General features: G+C 41.8%; 1 protein-coding gene across 1 annotated transcript in view; it reads left to right on the top strand.

The window, feature by feature from the left end:
• DNAH6 (dynein axonemal heavy chain 6) overlaps positions 1 to 19,517 on the top strand; it is a 223,692-nt gene that overhangs the window by 108,191 nt on the left and 95,984 nt on the right. Inside the window, exons 30-38 of the mRNA XM_036335492.1 lie at positions 2,171 to 2,338; positions 4,934 to 5,082; positions 6,434 to 6,541; positions 9,229 to 9,784; positions 11,165 to 11,287; positions 13,617 to 13,796; positions 14,523 to 14,666; positions 16,482 to 16,703; positions 17,508 to 17,655. Coding sequence (XP_036191385.1) covers positions 2,171 to 2,338; positions 4,934 to 5,082; positions 6,434 to 6,541; positions 9,229 to 9,784; positions 11,165 to 11,287; positions 13,617 to 13,796; positions 14,523 to 14,666; positions 16,482 to 16,703; positions 17,508 to 17,655 — 1,798 coding nt within the window. The remainder of the gene's footprint in view (positions 1 to 2,170; positions 2,339 to 4,933; positions 5,083 to 6,433; positions 6,542 to 9,228; positions 9,785 to 11,164; positions 11,288 to 13,616; positions 13,797 to 14,522; positions 14,667 to 16,481; positions 16,704 to 17,507; positions 17,656 to 19,517) is intronic.

The following is a 19,517-nucleotide window of genomic DNA, read 5'->3' as shown; positions in this document are numbered from 1 at the left end:
ATATCTCTGGGAACACCATAGACCTAAATCCATGTGACCTTAAAGTCTGCATCCCTCCAGGTATGTACTCCCTGCCCCTCCCCCGACCCCAATCCCCTGAGGAGGCCTGTATTGAATGCAGGGGCCTCCAGATATACCATAACTCATAAGTCATTATCACCTTGCTGAGCAGTGAAGTGAGAGCAAAGTATGGTGGGAAAGGGAGGAAGGACCAAAGAGAATGGAGGGAGAATGGAAGCCTTGCTGACTGGAGAGTAACCATGTGCATTACAGAAAGATAGGAGGACGTCTGAGACTCCCCAGATCTCACCCTCAGTTTTGCCGGTGGCCAGATGAGATCGTTGGAAAGAGATGCATCCCCTGGAATAGGTGGAGAAACTAAAGCACGGAAACTTGCAAGTTTCAAAAACAGAATCAGCAGTTTAGTGGCAGCAGGACTGGTCTCCAGTTGTACCATCCAGCGTGTTCTGCTCCAGGATATGACACATCTCCCAGCTCCATTCCAGTCTTCCTCTATATTCTTCATGTTCTTAATAGCGCCTTCATCCAGCGGCCCAGCTAGACCTGGAATTCATCTTGGATTTTCCCCATTACTGTCAACCCCAGAACTGAAGCCATCAGTCACCAAGTCCATTTAATTTTAACTGCTAGATGCCTCTTATCCCTAGTGATAACCCCATAATTCTGGCTCTCATCCTTCTTCTACTAACAATTCCTTAGTGGACCCCCCATCTGACCTCTCCACTGCTATCTTTGACCATATCACGCTGCTCAAAATTCTTCTCTGCTTCCCCCACCCATAGGACAAAATCTAAATTCCTTAGTCTAGTGCAGTGATGGCAAACCTTTTGAGCTCGGCGTGTCAGCATTTTGAAAAACCCTAACTTAACTCTGGTGCCGTGTCACATATAGAAATTTTTTGATATTTGCAACCATAGTAAAACAAAGACTTATATTTTTAATATTTATTTTATATATTTAAATGCCATTTAACAAAGAAAAATCAACCAAAAAAGTGAGTTCGTGTGTCACCTCTGACACGCGTGTCATAGGTTTGCCATCACTGGTCTAGTGTGCAAGATCCCTGATGCTCAGGCCCTGGCCTACTGACACTTTCCTCCTAGAACTCTACCCCTGAGCGGAGTGGATAGCTGGTCATTCCCTGAACGTAGTTTCCTGTTTCTGCTCCCTTTGACTGGAACAGCTGCCCCTGGTTGTCTATGTGAAATGCCTCTCCTCGTTCCTCATTTCTCCAGCAGACTTCCCTGCTGCTCCTCTGGGCTTTGCTCCCTGTGGCTTTACACACTCCTACACTGTATCATCTATTGCACAACATGGTCACAGTTTCCAGGTTTGACTCAGCAAGTCCAAGAGCTTCTAGAGGGCTCAGGCATGAGTCTCCTTCAGCTCTCCGCATCCACGCCTAACCCATTGCCTCACCTGCAACAGATGCTCAGCAGGTGTTTGCTGTTGAATAAAAGTGAAGGGATGATTCCAGTGACACTAACAGCTGGGCTTCAATCACCCAAGGATCTCACATCAGATTAGAATTTCTTGGAAAAAAACAGAAAGTGTGGGTGGAGATGTTTAGTGGCCATTAAGTCTAAGTTGAATTGAGGAGGCTCAGCAAAAGATGTTGAGGCCTAGAATATTGCAGGACTGGGTCAAGCAGGAAGAAACTATTGGGCAAGCCAGGGGCAGGGAGGCAGAGAGCAGGGAACACTGAGCCCAGAAGAGATTGGTTGGATAGGATGGAACCGGGAGAGAAATGCCCCCTGTTATCCAACAGCAGGATTCATATCTTTTTGCATGAATGCTCCATTACACACACTTTTTAAAATCCTCACCAGAGGATATTTTTTTCCAGAGAGATGGAGGGAGGGGGAGAAGGGGGAGAAAAAGAAAAAAAAAAACATCGACATGAGAGAGACACATAGATTGGTTGCCTCCTGCACGCAGCCCCACTGGGGCCTGGCAACCTGCAACTGTGGTATGCGCCCTTGACTGGGAATGGAACCCAAGACCCTTTTTCTGTGAGCCAATGCTCTAACCACTTAGCAAACCAGCCAGGGCTCCATTACACACATTTTGACTCCAGTACTAATCATGTGAAAGAGTTTACAGATGTCTGGAGAAATGTTAACTTATCCTTTCTCTTTCCTTTAAACAGCTCTCTAGATTCATGTTTGAGGGGCGGGAAATAAAGTTGGTTATGACTTGTGCAGCCTTCATCACAATGAATCCCGGATACGCAGGCAGGACTGAATTGCCAGATAACTTGAAAGCCCTGTTCAGACCTTTTTCAATGATGGTTCCAAATTATGCCTTGATTGCAGAGGTGAGCTTCACATTATAAACCAGGAAAAATTTAAGCTTATTTCTTTTATTTTCTATTGAAGTAGAAAGTTTTCTTTATGAATGCACCCTGGCAAATGTATCATTGCTTGCTTATAAGAGTAGATATGATTATCACTTAGATTGTTTTGTTCTCTCTCTCTCTCTCTCTCTCTCTCTCTCTCTCTCTCTCTCTCTCTCTCTCTCTCTGTAAATGCTATATCCCTAATGCCTAGAATGGTATTTGGAATATAGTAGGTCCTTAAATTGAATGAATCGATGAGTTTAATTAAGCAGTTCATTGGGGTTTATCAGTTCATCTCTAGAAATTAAAATGTCTGGAGTCATTCTAAAAATACTATATTGTTCTCACTTCTTGGGCATCTATAATAATAAAAGCATAATATTTAAATGGACCAAACACCAGAACGACCACCCGGATGACCTTCCGGACGACCAAGCTATGACACGCACTGGCACCAGGCCAGCCAAGGCGGTTGCAATGCGATTGGTCAGGGGGGCCCTGCCATCGCCCCATGATCGCCCTGTAAAGGGAGGCCCAGGCCACCCTCTGCAGAGTGATCGATGGAGGGGCTCTGCATTCAATCACGCCAAAGAGGGAGGCCCAAGCCACTGGCCGGCAGGGCTATCGATTATGGGGTGGGGGGAACTCCACAATCGCCCCACAGAGAGAGGCCCAGGCCAGCCAAGCGATCGCACCCCACGCCTGTTGCTCACAGAGGGAGGTAACTGGTGGTGGGGGTGGGGTGGCAGTGCTACACAGATGGCAAGCAGTGGCAGTGGCGGGGCAGGACCAGCTGCCAGCAGCCAGGGGAAGGAAAGCCCTGACAGGCCCTGATCACCAGCCAGGCCTAGGGATTCTACCCGAGGGGTCCCAGATTGTGAGAGGGTGCCGGCCGGGCTGAGGGACACCCATCCCCCCCCCCCCCCGCACAAATTTCATGCACCAGGCCTCTACTTATTTTATGTTAGAGTCCAGGGATGTTGAGTTGCAGCAATGCTGGTGAAGGGTGGAGGGTGGACATTGGTCTGTAAGTCTGTATCAGCTTAGTAAAAAATAGTCATCATTAATACATTAAATATTTGTATTGTATTTATTCTTTCTGTGTCTATCTAGGAATCTTTCCATTTAAACTGATTTTTGTTTCTTCATACTAGCTAAGAACCAATGTGACTTCTTGGCACTTTTTGCAAAGGGATAATTTACGTATAGTAAAGCGCACAGATGATAGGAGTACAACTCAGGGAACTCTTACTCATGGATTCACTGATGTGACCATCTAGACCAAAATGTGGGACATTTTCAGGACTCCTTGTGCCCCTTGTGCTCAGCACTGCAGTTCATGACAAGGAACTCCACCCCGTGTAGAAGTTTCCCAGAAAGCACAGATTACTCCTGTGGCTAACAATTCTTTTGATAACAGCTCATTTAAAATATTTCTTTATATGAAGTAAAAGTAATTACCTAAAAATAGAATAAACCATGCCAAATCCTATCATTAGAAAAATTACAACTTTTATTAGTATAATGCTTACATCATCACAGTTTCCAGGTTTGACTCAGCAAGTCCAGCAGCTTCTAAGAGGGCCCAGGCATGAGTCCCCTTCAGCTCTCTACATCCACGCCTAGCCCACTGCCTCACCTGCAACAGATGCTCCTGAGGTCATGGTGGGGTGGAAGACTGTTAAGGCAGGACATGTCTTCACTAGACCCCCTGTGGACAGGGACAATGAATGACTTGCTCATTGTCCAATGATGGTAGGAAAGAAACCAGTTTTGGAACTCAATCCACCATTTTGTTCGCATCTCATGTTTCATCCTATTGATTATCAGTAATTAATTGAAGACATTTAAAAAACCCAGTCTACTGAATGCTATTCCTATCGTTACAGATTGAATGAGTCAGGATCTGTCATCAGTAAATGTTCTTAATTGCCTGCAGTATGCAGAGCTCTGTGCTGATAGGAAGCTAGACTGAGCAAAACAGGCACCAGTAAGAAATCTCTGCATCATCCTAATCCCAATTCCTAGGCCAGCAGCAGTGATTCAGGTAGATTGTGGATTGGAGGAAGGGTCCAAGCCCCCTCCACTATTGTTACGGATTTATTAGCCACAGCTGCAGAACCTTGTCCCAGGCAAGGCAGCCTCCTAGGGCAGGGGAGAGGCTGCAGGTCTTGTGTGCTTTCCCTAGACTCCCGGGGAACCTACACCTTCGGATGTGAGAGGCTCAAGTCTTGCTTTTGTACTCAGGTCTTGTACCACCATCCAGCCTCCATGATCTGAACATTTTCAAGCTGTGGGCTCTCCACTCTTTGCATCAAGTGTCACTAAGGCCACATTTCCATCGATCGAAAGGAAGCAGAATCAGGGCTCAGGCCTCCCCATACAATGTCCCACCTTCTACCTCCTTGTTGCATAGAAAACCCTTTTCCCCTCAACCTTTTTACATTTCTTGGTTAAATGATGTGACAACTTGGAGAGCTGTGGTGTCTAATGTAGATTTTGAAGACATTGGTATTATGCTGACATATTTTTGTCAATATAAGGTAATAACATGATGTAATACTTTTTTTCTAGGTAATTCTATATTCTGAGGGATTTGAATCCAGTAAAATATTAGCAAGAAAAATGACTCAGATGTATAAGCTTTGCAGTGAGCAGCTCTCTCAGCAAGATCACTACGACTTCGGCATGAGAGCCGTGAAGTCTGTGCTGGTCATGGCTGGGTAAGAAACCAAGGCGGCCAACAGCGAAAGGTCAGAACATGCCATCATACGCATCATACACAATTCATAAACAGCTCTTAAAGTCACACAGGAAGTGATTAATAAGTGTCAGCTGCTGCTGCTGTCCTCATTCTTACCTTAACATTCCCATTCACAGCGAAAAGGGCATCCCTGCTCATCCCGTGACAATTCTTACTGTGTGTCTTACGTGACTGTCCCCAGACCAGACCTGAATCTAGACTGGGCTTCGGAGAACTTTCATTTCCCCTGAACCTGTCACATACACTGGGCTTGAGTGTGCAAAAGCTTTTCCCAACATAAGATTGATGACTCCACTTAAAAGGCGTACGGTTTGTTATGCATATTCAGCAATTAAGTCAGACCTGTCACCTGACAAAGCCTAAAGCATTCGGAACATTTCCGTTTTAATCTCTCATTCTTCCAGTCTCTTGTCCAAGACTTTACCTCTACAGTATGGTCCAAGGCAGAGCTGCTTTCTAGTCTCTGATAAAGCATGAGCCTTTTCTCTTTTCAGGCCCCAACTTCTCCCTTCAGATCTTCTTGAAACTCCTGCCTCTGGAATCTCCAGGTTGGCCAGAGTCTCTAAGAACTATCTCCTCTCTTGTCCTTCCTCTCAGGCCAAGACTTGCTAGTCTGGATTCTGTACCTCCAGGGCCCTTCAGCCTGGCTCCTGTAGCCTTGGGTTTTCCACAAATATCTCTGCCCTTCCATAAACTCTTTCAAAGAAAGAACAGAGGGTATGGAAAGATATTTGTGTTTCTCCTTTACACAGGATTGACACTTAAGGAGACTACTAAGACTACTTAGAGAAAGACTGCTAAGACCTCACCTGCAGCACAGTGAGCAAGACAGAAAAATGAGCAATTATCTAGGATAGGATGTAGTGAGAGGAACCATAGGGCTGTGCCCAAGGTTTGCCATGAGGGATGGAGGAACCCTCTAGAGGAGAGAGTAATTGGGTTGGGTTTCGAAGGGTAAATAAGAGCCAGCAAAGGAGCCAAGCAGGGTGTTCTGGGCTGAGGTAACAGAAAGTCACAGGGATGTTAATCATCATGATGCATCCAGGGGTGCATGCAAATTCAGGGAGGGTTGATGCGGGAGTTTGAGAAAAAATGTCCTTGTCGTCGTCCTCAAGGCTGTGTAGCCTGTGCCTGACTCCTGCGCATGCTCTGATGGAGCTGGACACTCGGGATGAAGGGGACACGCTCCTCCCCTTTCAGCAGGAACCTGCAGTGGGGCCCCCTTCTCCCCCCACAGCCCATGGGTTTGGAAAATCACATTCAATACTATGTTCTCACAAATGTCATCTGAATTATCCTTTTACATTTAGGTCTTTAAAAAGAGAGAACCCAGATCTAAATGAAGATGTGGTGTTGATAAGAGCACTGCGAGACTCCAACTTGCCCAAATTCTTAACAGATGACGCTGTTCTGTTCAGGTAAGTTTCTAGATGTTACAGAATAAACCATAGCTGCTGTGTAGAGGTCATGGATAGTCTCATCTGCAAGCATGTCTGTCTCTAACAGGGTAATAACTCATCGTTTCTAGAGGTACTTATTGTCGTTTTAAAAAACTCTAGTTTAAAATAAAGGCACTAGCCCTAGGCAGTTTGGCTCAGTGGATAGAGTGTTGGCCCGCAGACTGTAGGGTCCTCCTGGGTTCGATTCTGGTCAAGGGCATGTACCCCGGTTGCAGGCTCTGGCCCTGGTCAAGACACGTGTGGGAGGCAACCAATTGATGTGTCTCTCTCACATCAATGTTTCTCTGTCTCTCCAAAAATCAATGGAAAAATACCCTCGGGTGAGGATTAACCCAAATAAATAAATAAATTAAATTAAATTAAATAAAGGCACTAAAATGTTGTTAGCCATCCAATTATTTGTGTTTTTTTTCCAAAATATTGATCATCAGGCTGTGTGCTATATAAATTAGTATTGGTTATGAGTTCCTGACCTAAGAAATTTCCCAACCCCTCCCCCCACCCCCCGCAAGAAATCAGATTTGAGCTTAACATAAATGTGATTGCTTTTATCTATGTATTTCTACTTCTATTAAGTAGTTTTATGTTTATCTAAGACATACATGTAGTAGTTTTCACAATAAAATAATGTCATAAATTAGTCTCATGAAAAGCAGTGGTTCCCTGCCCTTCACCAACTTACCAAAGGCAAGTCATTTTTCCGTGGATTGATCAATTCATTCATTCATTTTACTGTTTCCCTTCATATTTTTAGTACCATGTTTTTTACATTTCTTGATTTTTCAGTTTTAGATATTACCCATTATGCACATGCAGCTCTTCCCCTAGACCTGCCTTCTCCATGTAGTCATATTGCAATATAACCTAAGCAAAATATCTAGGATTTCAGTGCTTTATCATAGCTATGTAAACATTATCCACTGCTGAGCTATAGTTTCATTACTATATTATCTAGCTTTTTATTTTCCCCTCATTTATTACCATCATTCTTATTTTTCATTCCTTTACTTATTTCCTATAAACTTATCATTAATTTGTCTCCAAATTTTACCAGAGTGTAAATACCCTAAAAGCAGACAAATAAACAATTGAAATATTCTATTGAATTTGCCTCTTTGGAGCCCTCTGTCCTGCTCTAATCTGGGCTGCTTACCCATGACCCCTGGTGCACATCTCTTATCAGGGATGTCCATTGATGACTGTGCTGGGATTTCCTTTGCCCGTGTCTTCTATCAGTGCCCCTGTTTCTCAGAACATGTCTCCTCCTTTTGGTAGGACACAATGATGAAAATGTCTCTGCATTTATCTTTGCACACTTATGATATTTCTATAATTGAGATTCCAGGAAGTAAGTTTGCTAGATCATAGGGTAAGAGGCATTTTTAATTTAATTAGTCTATCAAGATGGCCTTCAAAGACATTTTACATTTATATAAATGGTTTTATGAAAATGCCCATTTCCCTTTAAGTATTTTAATGAGAGACCAAAAGTCTTTAATGATTGCATTTCTTTAATTATTAGTATCATTTCTTAAGTTCATGAGTCATATATATTTATTATTCTAAGAACATTTTTTCTATTTTACTCTTTTACTTATTGATTTTTGGGGAGTCATAAATTCTATCTGGTATAAGAATTGGAAATATTTCTCCATCATTCATTCTTTAAGTTTGTATATAAAACCTTTTATCTCGCAGAAGATTTTTTTTACTCATTTTTTTTCCACTTTATCACCATTTTTTAGTTATAGATTTCCTATCTTTCTTAGAAAGACCTTCTTACCATAGTGGTACAAAATTCATCTCTTATATTTTTATCTAGTACCGTTGTGGTCATTTTATATTAAGGTCTTTACTGTATCTCAAATGCATTTGTGTATATAGTGTAAACTAGGTTTTAGCTTCTTTTTTACCCATAGAAACACACCACATTAACTGTTTCCCACAGAAAGTCAATTTTTCCTTTACTCCCTTTTTTACCTAGTACTAGTTTTCTATTTTTATTTCCATATTATTTTTCTAAGTATACATATTCAGTTATAAGTATATATGTGTGCATCTGGGAAAAGTTGAGTTAGAAATATGATATTAGAAATAATGCCCTGACTGGTTTGGCTCAGTGAATAGAGCATCGGCCGGTGGACTGAAAGGTCCCAGGTTCGATTCCAGTCAAGGGCATGTACCTTGGTTGCAGGCACATCCCCAGTAAGGGGTGTGCAGGAGGCAGCTGATCGATGTTTCTCTCTCATCGATGTTTCTAACTCTCTATCCTTCTCCCTTCCTCTCTGTAAAAAATCAATAAAATATATTTTTTTAAAAAAAGAAAAGAAATAAACTTAACCTTGACACTACACCATCTACTGTGGACAATACAGAAACAAGAGATATTGCTTACCTCCAAAGGCTCCCAATATACTTAAGAACATTGGTCTACAGTACAAGAAACAAGCAAAATCAAGCACAATATCAGAGAAATTATAGATTCTGGTATACAACTTAGGATATACTAATACTGTGCATGTTTAGAAGAAAAGATCAGTGAGAAAAATAAGATTCATTTTAATGTTTCATCAGTTATTTGTAACAAATATGGGGAAAACTCAATGACCAGTGGTTCCTAATTGATTTTATTTTTTAAATTTCAGTGGAATCATATCTGACCTTTTCCCTGGAGTCCAAATTCCAGAACATGATTATGGTATATTGCAGTCAACAATTATAGATGTCATGAATGGGCAAAATCTCCAGCCTGAACCATGTATGGTTAAAAAGGTGATACAGTTCTATGAAACTATGCTGGTAAGGCATGGTGTGATGTTAGTTGGGCCAACCGGAGGTGGCAAAACCACAGTTTACAGAATCCTTGCAGAAACTTTAGGGAATTTGAGAAAAATTGGTGCAGACAATCCCTTTTACCAACCAGTTAAAACATACGTTCTTAATCCTAAATCAATTACAATGGGTGAGTTATATGGCGAAGTAAATAGTGTGACCTTGGAGTGGAAAGATGGTTTGATGGCACTGAGTGTCCGAGCAGCTGTGCAAGACACTTCAGAAGACCATAAGTGGATCATCAGTGATGGGCCCGTGGATGCTCTTTGGATTGAAAACATGAATACAGTGTTGGATGATAACAAGATGCTTTGCCTGGCTAACAGCGAGAGGATTAAACTCACACCTCAAGTCCACATGCTTTTTGAGGTAAATATGTTATCGAGAAGTTGGGGTATTCCTTTCTCCATTGAGTGCTGGGGCAGAGTCCTCACAATATCTCCAGAAAAAAGAATTTTCTGAGACTCGTGCAAGAGAATTACATCCTTGGGTTTCCAAAGTCCCATTTCCCTAAATCCAGTTATCGAAGAAGTGTGGAAGCAAAGCCAGCATCCAGAGTTTCCATTCCATGTTGCAGCCAGTTCATCATCAGGCGAGTGACAGTCCATTAGTCCCTTGTGTGTGTGTAGGAGGGGGAGGCCCACATGGCTGTGGGCCAGGTGAGCGAATGCAGGGGTCCCAAGAGAGCACGCCCCCTGCAACAAGATCCCAAGGGCACAAGAGCAACAAGAAAGGCACACTCCTTTGTTTAGGGAACTAAATATCCCAAATTTCGCACCCTTGAAGTGGCCACACCCATCCTGACCAATGACCTGTTCCCAGGTGTGACTGACAGTGAGCACCTTCGCTAGGGCCCCCTCACCCAACTTTACTGGTCATGCATCTATCCTTTCTCTGTTGGGCCTCTGAGAGTGTAAATCTGTAGCTTCCTGATGAAGCTGCCCAAACGGCATGCCTATAAACTTTGGCCTTCCTTTTGCTCCTTTCCTGTTATTAATAACTAGGTTAATTACAACAGTATCAAGTATATATGCCATGCTGTGGGGTGAAGCAATCATTTGTTAGATTGGCATACCACTATAATTATTTTCTCATGCTGACGTATCACTATCTGTAAGGCCCAGCATGGTGTTTTGTTTATGTACCAAATACTTATTACAGTGTCTTTTTGTAATGCATTGTCCATCCTGACAGCCAGAGCCTCTCAAACATTCCTGTCTCTCTATAAACAGGAAGTACAATAAATTCTGGCTTCACCAGCACTTGTTTCTTTTCCTTTGGAAGTATTTCATATATATAGATGAATTCGCATGATTTGAAAGGTACTTAAAGTGAATAAATTACCCCAGCGAGGTATGAATATTTGATGGAGGGTTTGAAAGAGAAATGTGGACCAATCACAGTGACAAAATATTATGGAAGATGATAGCCCTCGTGTATTCATTCATCAAACATTGATTGAATGCCTACTACATGCTAGGTGTTAGACTAGGTGTTGGTACAAGAATGAAACAAGGAAAAAGAGAAAAGAGAATGAATTTGACAGTATCCTCCTATAATTATGGGTTTTTCCACCTTATCCTTCACTTAACATTTCTTCCCTATATCTGATTACTTACAGCTCTCCCTCTTTTTTCATCTAAAGCCTTTCAGTGTTAAACTTTGAACTTATGATTCATTGACATTGAAGGTGCTGTAGTAAGGAAATATCATATTAGCTGTTTCCTGTTCGACTTTCTTCAATTTTAGGTGCAAGACCTAAGGGTTGCCTCTCCTGCTACAGTCAGTCGATGTGGGATGGTGTTTGTGGATCCTGAGGAACTGAGATGGATGCCTTATGTTAAAACCTGGATGACGGGTATTTCTAAAAAAGTGAGTGTCTCCGTCTGGGAGGGCTCACACTTCCCTTGAGTGCCCACACTGTAATAACACAAGGCTTCATTGTGCTTGATGGAGGGGATTATCCAGAAATGTTTATATTCTCCCCACATCCGCCCTCGTTATTTATGACCTCAGCCTGCCAGTCTGCCTGGTCGCTCTGGCCCCGGCCTGCTCTGCCTGGCCTCTGCCCAGACTGGTTCCTCTCAAGGACAAACACAAACCACTTCCCTGACTCCTCCAAAACACAGCTAGAAAAGGCTGGGGCATTACAAAGGATGACACGAGGCTTGAGATAATGAGAGGGGTCACAATGAAGAAAAGGACATTTCAGTCCATGTACCCACTGTCATAATCTTTAGATTTTAGGGAGCTATAGCACCTCCGAGAGCCAGAGAGAAGAGAAAGCCAGTTTACCTCCCACTCAGATGTAGGTCATGACCCCAGACACATTCTAACCTCAGAAGTACCAATCCACCCCAAGGGAAGGAAAGCTCTCACATTGTTATTCACAACAGCTCAATTCCATATTACCTTATTTAACAAGCCATCTTTTGAAGTATTTTGCCCCATCCCAGTCCCCACTCCAACATCTTGCATTGCTGTGGTGCATTTGTTAAAAATTGATGAATCAATATCACCAATGCATCATTGATATTGATATATTGTTGATATGTTATTGGTGTGTCAATATTGACACATTGTTGATACATCATCAATAATGTTGCATTGATACATTAACTAAAGTCTATCATTTGCATTAGGGATTATTCTTTGTGTTGTATAATTCTATGGATTTTACAAATGAATAATATCATGTAGCCATGCCTGTAGTTTCAGAGTAGTTTCACTGCCTTAAAAATCTGTGCTCAGTCTCTTCATCTGTCCACTCTTCCTCAACCCACCAACCACTGAGTTTTACTGTCTCCATAGTTTTGTCTTTTCCAGAATATCATGGAGTTGGAATCATATAATTGGCTTTTTAAATTTAGTAATATGCCTTTCTGTGGTGTAATAGCTCATTTCTTTTTATCAAAGAATAATATTACATTGCATAGATTTACCAAGTTTATTCATTCACCTACTGAAGGATATCTATCTCAATTGCTTCCATGTTTTGGCACTTACGAGTGACTATAGTTTACACTGCTGTATGACATATAGAAAAGTTAAGAGAGTGGATCCTAAGAGTTCTGACTTTCTTTTTTATTGCATTTATGGGAAATGATAGATGTTAACTAAACTTTTGTGCTAATCATTTCACAGTACAGTTGATCCTTGAATAACACAGGTTTGAATTGTGCAGGTCCACTTACACGTGGATTTTTTTCAATAAATACAGTCGGTGTCTTGTATCCATGGGTTTTGCATCTGGGGATTCAACCAAACGCAGATCAGCAACAGTATTTTCCCATTCCCAACCGCAGAGTCCCAACCACTGATTGAAAATACTGGTTTTGACCCACAGCTGGTTGAATTAGCCATTGAATTTTCAGCTACGTGGGCATTTGCACTGCATCCCCATGTTCAAGGCTCAACTGTATATATAAATCAAACCATCATGCTGTATGCCTTCAATTAATACAGTGATGTATGTCAGTGTTTTCAATAAAACTGGAAAAAAATGAAAACCAAAATATAGTTCCTGTAAACATCCGTGTTCAGGTTTTTGTGTGGACTTAAGTTTTCAGCTCATTTGGGTAAATACATGGGAGTGTGATCGCTGGGTCATATGGTAAATCTAGGTTTGGCTTTGTGAAAATCCACCAGGTTGTCTCCCCCAGTGGCTGTGCCAATTTGCATCCCCCCACCAATGAATGAGCGTTCCTACTGCTCCACATCCTCACCAGTGCATGGGGGTGTTGGTGTTTTAGTAGATATTTTTTTAATGTTTTCTCTTATGGTTCTTCGTTTTCATATTCTTAATTGTGGGAGATATCAATATAGAGGACTGCATGAATACATATTGGCAGTTTAACGAGTGATCATAAAATAAGCACTTGTGTACCCATTGCTAGATCAAGATGTAAGACATTATCAGCTACCCAAAATCTTCCCAGGTGTCCTGAGTCATAGGAGGCTTTTAAATTTTGTATTCATTTCATATCTTATTATATTTATTATATTTATACCCTTTAGTCTAAAAGTCACAAAATGCATTATAAGGTCAATGGGGAAAAAACAGGACATATGTACTACTATTTGTAATACTTTAAACAATAAAATAAAATTTAAAAAAAAGATGTGAACCAACCCATTTCTAAACTTAATTACATATTTCATCTGGTCTTGCTAAAATATTATTTGTTTGTTTTATTTACAGCTGAATGAGGAAACCCAAGAATTTTTATTGAGCCTTTTCCGTTATGTTGATGATGGTTTAAATTTTATCAATAAAAAATGCTGCCAAGCGATCCCGCAAGTAAACATTAGCAAAGTGACTACACTCTGTTGCTTATTGGAGTCGTTGATATTTGAGAAAGATGGACTTAATCTCTCAATGGTATGGAAGGTTTTATTACTTCAGTAAAGCCAGAAAATTAGATAATTGTATAGCTCCTTTGCAAATAAATGACTCCAAATTTTCTGTAATATGATCAATTTCAAGTTAACTTCTCAGGGGACTAATGACTATGAGTAGATTAATAGAAGCTAAAAGTTGGAAGGAGTGTTAGAAAGCCTATGGTTCACTCTTATACTCAATTCTTAAATTCCCTTACAGTCTACAACATACTTCTAATATGTGTCTGTCAGCATCTGCTTAAATACCGTCATGCAGGCTAAACAGAGTTATAATGATCAGTTGAAAAACAACCTTGAGATTTTTTTTTTTTGGACACTCCTTGCCATTCACTTTCTCATCAGAGTCCTTAACTTTGTACTACTATAAAACATCACTTTGTGAGCCATTAAATTAAATATAGGAAACATATGCTGTGCCCTTTTTTCTTGTTTTTCTTTATTGATTAAGGTATTACAGATGTGTCCTTATCCCCCCTTTACCCCTGTGGTGTCTGTGTCCATTGGTTAGGCTTATATGCATGCATACAAGTCCTTTGGTTGATCTCTTTCTTAAATGTATGAGTCTACACACACACACACACACACACACACACACACACACACACACATACACACACATAACCCACAACAGTCTTTTGATTTTGCAGTGTAGGATTCTTTTTATGTTAACGTAAAATATTAAAAGTCTTTCTCTTTGTTCTTTCAGGAACAAACAAAACTGAACACAATGCTATGTCAGACTTTTATATTCTGTTATTTATGGTCTTTGGGTGGAAATCTAACTGAAAACTACGCGGATTCTTTTGATACATTTATTAGAACACAGTTTGATGACAATCCTGATGCCAGGGTAAGAGCCAAATAAATTTAATTTTAACATATTAGTTCTAAATCATTAAAACTGAACTTCAAGACTAAAACCTTAAGAGCCTTAGTTCTACTGCAAATATAAATTCTCCACTGAAAAAAATTTCTAAAATCACTTTTCTTAACCATGGATAACATTTATTGTATTAAATTTTTTAGGAGTCCTCTCCTAGCCATATGAAGAAATTAATGTATAAAACTATAAAAAAAATCCATACTATAAATGAATATTGAATTCCAGTTAGTAAACTTATTCTTCACAGTGTTATGGTGTAGCTATTCTGAACCTACTTTCTGTACATTCTAAGATTGAGCAAATGAATAAATGTGGTGAGGATAATGGAAACAGGTTTCTCACTGTTGGAGAAGGGATTTGCAGATATGGAATGCACACTGTGTTATTATATTACAATTTGTGCTCATGGATTCAAATATATGAATATATATATATATATATATATATTGCATATGCATAAATTTCATAGTTCTGCATGCTGAGAGGAACTAGAAGCAATGACACCTCCATGGCAGTGAGCACACCCAGATGCTAATTCCTAAATACTGTTCTCCACAGAAGAGAGCTGAGGCTCCTACGTGAAAACAACAGCTTATTCCAGGACTGGGGCAGGGAAAGTGCAAGTGAGACCAGAACATCCTCTTATTCAGTCAGATACGGAAGAAGTGCTCCAGGAATGGCAGGACATGGCAAAAGAACCCAGGAGCCAGTTTGGAGGGGTTTCCACTGGTCACATCTGGGCAGATTTCAGCATCAAAATAAACAGTGATAGCCTTGAAAGACAAAAGATATTATGTTATACCTCAAACGCTATTTGTCCTTAAAAATAGAATAGAAAATAGAGTGAATTGCAGATAATAGGTGTAAATATCACTCATACTTGCACACACAGATATACTAGTATGTATGTACTAGGTCACCTTGTCATATGGATTTCTTACTGAGTCACTGTCAAATCTTGAAACACCACTGCTCTGTACAGCTACCAGAATGAACCTTCTGAAATGCAGTCAAATCCTGTCACCCACCTACTTAGAGTCCTTTACTGAACTCTTGCTCCAAACTCTAAAAAGTGAGGCTTTTCATAACCTGGCCCCTGTCCGTGTTCCCTGACTCATGTCTCACTGTGTGCAGTGCTCTCATCGTTCCCAATATGCGTAGCACTTTCCATGGCTTCGGCCTCCTGACCTGTTTTCTAAACCTGACTCCTGACCCCTGACGCTCTCCTTCCCCCCCCCACCCCCAACCCCCACCCCATTCCTTCTCTGCCCATCTGACTCTTGCTTGTCCTTCAAGTCAGAGCTGTGCCATTCCCACTTCTTAGAAACCTTCTTAAATCTTCAACCACCCTGCAAATAGAAATGGGCCATCCCTCCTCTGTGGATGTACGAAAGTCCATTAGAACCCCCTTTTTCTCTGTGAGTAATAACTAATGTCCTTGTGTCCCCCATGTGAATTTCAGGGTCACTGAAGGCAGAGTCTGGGTCTCCTTCAGCACTTGACCCCAGCACCAAGCACAGTATTTGTCATAAGTAAACCCCTGAATGTTGAATTGAATTGAAAATGCTTTACCATTCTAAGATGGGGTTTTAATACAATTCAACATGTCAGATGTTTTTATGCATTGTGTTGCATGACTGTGTTTAAAGAATTAAACTCTGTTACTGAAACAACTACTTCTCTACAAAGAAAAAAGAAATCCAAATCCATTCCATTCCATGATTGCCTTTGTTTATGCATGCACATTTCCTATCGCCAATGGCGCTTAATTTGATACTTTAGCTCCCGAGTTCTGGCGATCTGTGGAGCATTTACATGGACTTCGATACCAAACGGCTGGACCCCTGGGAACGAATCATACCCTCCTTCAAGTACAGCCGAGATGTCCCATTTTTTGAAATGCTTGTCCCCACAATTGACACAGTGCGCTTCGGGTATCTAATGGAAAAACTACTGGCGGTCAGGCACTCAGTATTATTTACTGGGACAACTGGAGTTGGCAAGGTAGGAAACCTTCCGCAAACAAGGTCTCCCCCCAAAATGAGGGTGTGGCGGACCTAGAATTGTAAGCTCCATACATATCACCTTATTTCTCAAGGAAAATTGCTGTGGATTTTGATTACTTTTTTCAGAAAGAATGTCACTGTGCTGGCTCTGTACTGACCTCGGGAATTACTCTAGTTGGCCAGTTTCTGAATAAATTCCTAATGTCAATACTGTATAGACCAGAAGATCCTGAGGACCAATGTTTGGTGTTTGGGAGCTTTTATGTTGCATCCCTTGGAATTTCTGGGGCTGCCACTGCAGAGACGAGGGTGGGAACTGGCCAAGCAGTTTGTGTCCCCAAATAGACTATTGATGAAGGCCAGTCTACTTCCTCCTGCCTGGTTCCTTCTACCTCACATAGCAACAACGTTTAGAAAAAGTAGAGTATATAGGGGAGAATGCTGATTGATTGGGTGTCCACGTAAACAGAGATTCGCTGTTTACTCTCTAAATTATTTCTGAAAGAACTTTGGGTTCTGTGGTTCTTGCTTTTGAATTGACTTGGATAGCAACCAAGGTGTATTTTGGTTTGAAACTAAACTAAAAGCTTTTTGCTGAGATAGAGCTGATTAGAACATTTCTTGGGCTCTAGGAGATATAATTACATGGAATCTCCAGGAAAAGAAAGACACATTTCAATCTGGTTTTACCCTCTCTCCTTTTATCCTATTCCTTACTCATTGTAATGAATTACTACTGATAAAGACAATTGAAAGTTATTATATTGAATGTGACATCATTAACGTTTGTTTGAATTTAAAGTCTGTTATTGCAAAAGGATTGCTAAATAGAATTCAAGAATCAGCTGGCTATGTTCCTGTTTATCTAAATTTTTCTGCTCAAACTTCATCTGCAAGAACACAAGAGATCATTGAATCAAAACTGGAAAGGAAAAGAAAAAATATTCTAGGTAAGAATTATCATTTTCATTTGTCTCACGCAAATTAAGTTAAGAAGTAACAAAAACAGGGCATGTAATAAAATTACAATTGGATATTTTCTTTGCTTAAGTTAATTGTTAATATGATTTTGTTAATGGCATTCTTTCCTGTGCTAACATATCTAGATATCTTACTGTTAACAAGCATGATAGTTTACTTCTATCATCATCTTCAACTCGCATCTTCAGTCTTTGCCTCTCCCTGGCTCTTCCCCTCTCTACTCATGCTCTGCTTTTAAACCTGCACTAATGCCCCTTTATTTTTTTTATTCATGCGTGTGTGTTATTTATTTATTTAATAACTAGAGGCCTGGTGCACGAAACTGGTGCACCGGGGTGCTGGGGCTGGAGCTGTCCCTCAACCCAGCCTGCATCCTCTCCACTCTGGGACCCCTCAGGGGATGTCCGACTGCCCTATGGGATCAGACCTAAACCAGCAGTCAGATATCCCTCTCGCAATCTTTGTCTTTGGATCTATATTTGTTCATCAGTGTATGTTGCTCCCAACCACTCACCTGCCTGATTGCCCCTAACCACACCCCTGCTGGCCTGGTCACCCCTAACTGCCCTCCCCTGCTGGCCTGATTGCCCACAGCTACCCTCCCCTGCCGGCCATCTTGTGGTGGCCATCTTGTGATGACATGGGGGCGACCATCTTGTGACCACATGGGGGCAGCCATCTTGTGCAAGGGCATGAAGGTCAATTTGCATATTACCTCTTTATTATATAGGATTCTTTATAGTTGAAAGTATTACATATGTCCTCCTTTTTCCCCCATTGACCCCCTCCAGCCCATCCCTGCCCCTCCCCCACACCCCAGGCCCTCACCACCCCATTGTCAGTATCCATGGGCCATGCATATGTGATTACTTCCCACCCACCCACTGTCCCCCGCCTTCCCCTTTATTTTAAACAAGCAAAACAACCTGTGTATACCTGATGCATTATCTGAACTCAGTAGAGAATAAGCATGAAACTGTTTTGTTTTTACTTCAGTCAGGGCTTTCAGCCAGGCTTTGTGGCATCCCCCCGCCCCCACCCCCCCACCTCCCATCAACTGCTTAGATAACTAGCGTAACTCTCTGGTCACTTTCTGCTGTTTTGAGGCTGATTCAATGTAAAGCTTCGATCCCACATCCCATCCAAAGCTCTTCCTCTCCTCTGCTGTAAGCCAGGCTTGTGGCTCCAGGTGCTGGAGGCGAGGAGGGGCAAGAGGTTCTGGTGCGCTGGGAAGGGAAGAGGAGAAGAAAGGACATGTGGCCTCTCCCTACCTGGTGTGTAGATGGGCATCTGCGTGGACTGTCCCTGCTTCTCTGGCTGGCACCAAATGACTGCCCATACTCTCTGTGAGGGACTTCCAGGAAAGTTGTGCACAGGTCAAGCACTGGCCCCCCATGGGAAGGTTCCCTGACATTGGGAATCAGGGTCTCAACTACCTCAGTACCACCCTCTAACAGTCCCAACCTGCAGCCTCTGGTTCTGGGCTCCACTTGCCCAGCTCACAGCCCTCCTGGTGGAGGACTAGCCAAAGCTCAAGCTCAGCTGCCTTCCACATTATCCATCATCTAATCGGCCCTGGTCTGCCAAGCGGTGGGGATACCAGCTGCCTCACTTCCCCCTCTCTGTTCCAGTGTTCCTGCTCAGTAGGCACAGGGCAATGGATGCCAGTCTTTCTTGGCGTGGAGGGGGGGGGGAGGGGGGAGGTTGGGGGGGCAAGTCTTTATTTTTTTAAATCTTTATTGTTGAAAGTATTATATATGTTTCCTTTTCTCCCCCATGGACCTCTCCCACCTGCCCCTGCCCCCCACCCCAGGCTTTCACCATCCTATTC

Source organism: Myotis myotis, unplaced genomic scaffold, assembly GCF_014108235.1.
Source record: "Myotis myotis isolate mMyoMyo1 unplaced genomic scaffold, mMyoMyo1.p scaffold_m19_p_14, whole genome shotgun sequence".
In the NCBI taxonomy this organism is placed as follows: domain Eukaryota; kingdom Metazoa; phylum Chordata; class Mammalia; order Chiroptera; family Vespertilionidae; genus Myotis; species Myotis myotis.
Note: the sequence above shows the minus strand (reverse complement) of the source record. Positions and strands in the feature narration are given on the sequence as shown.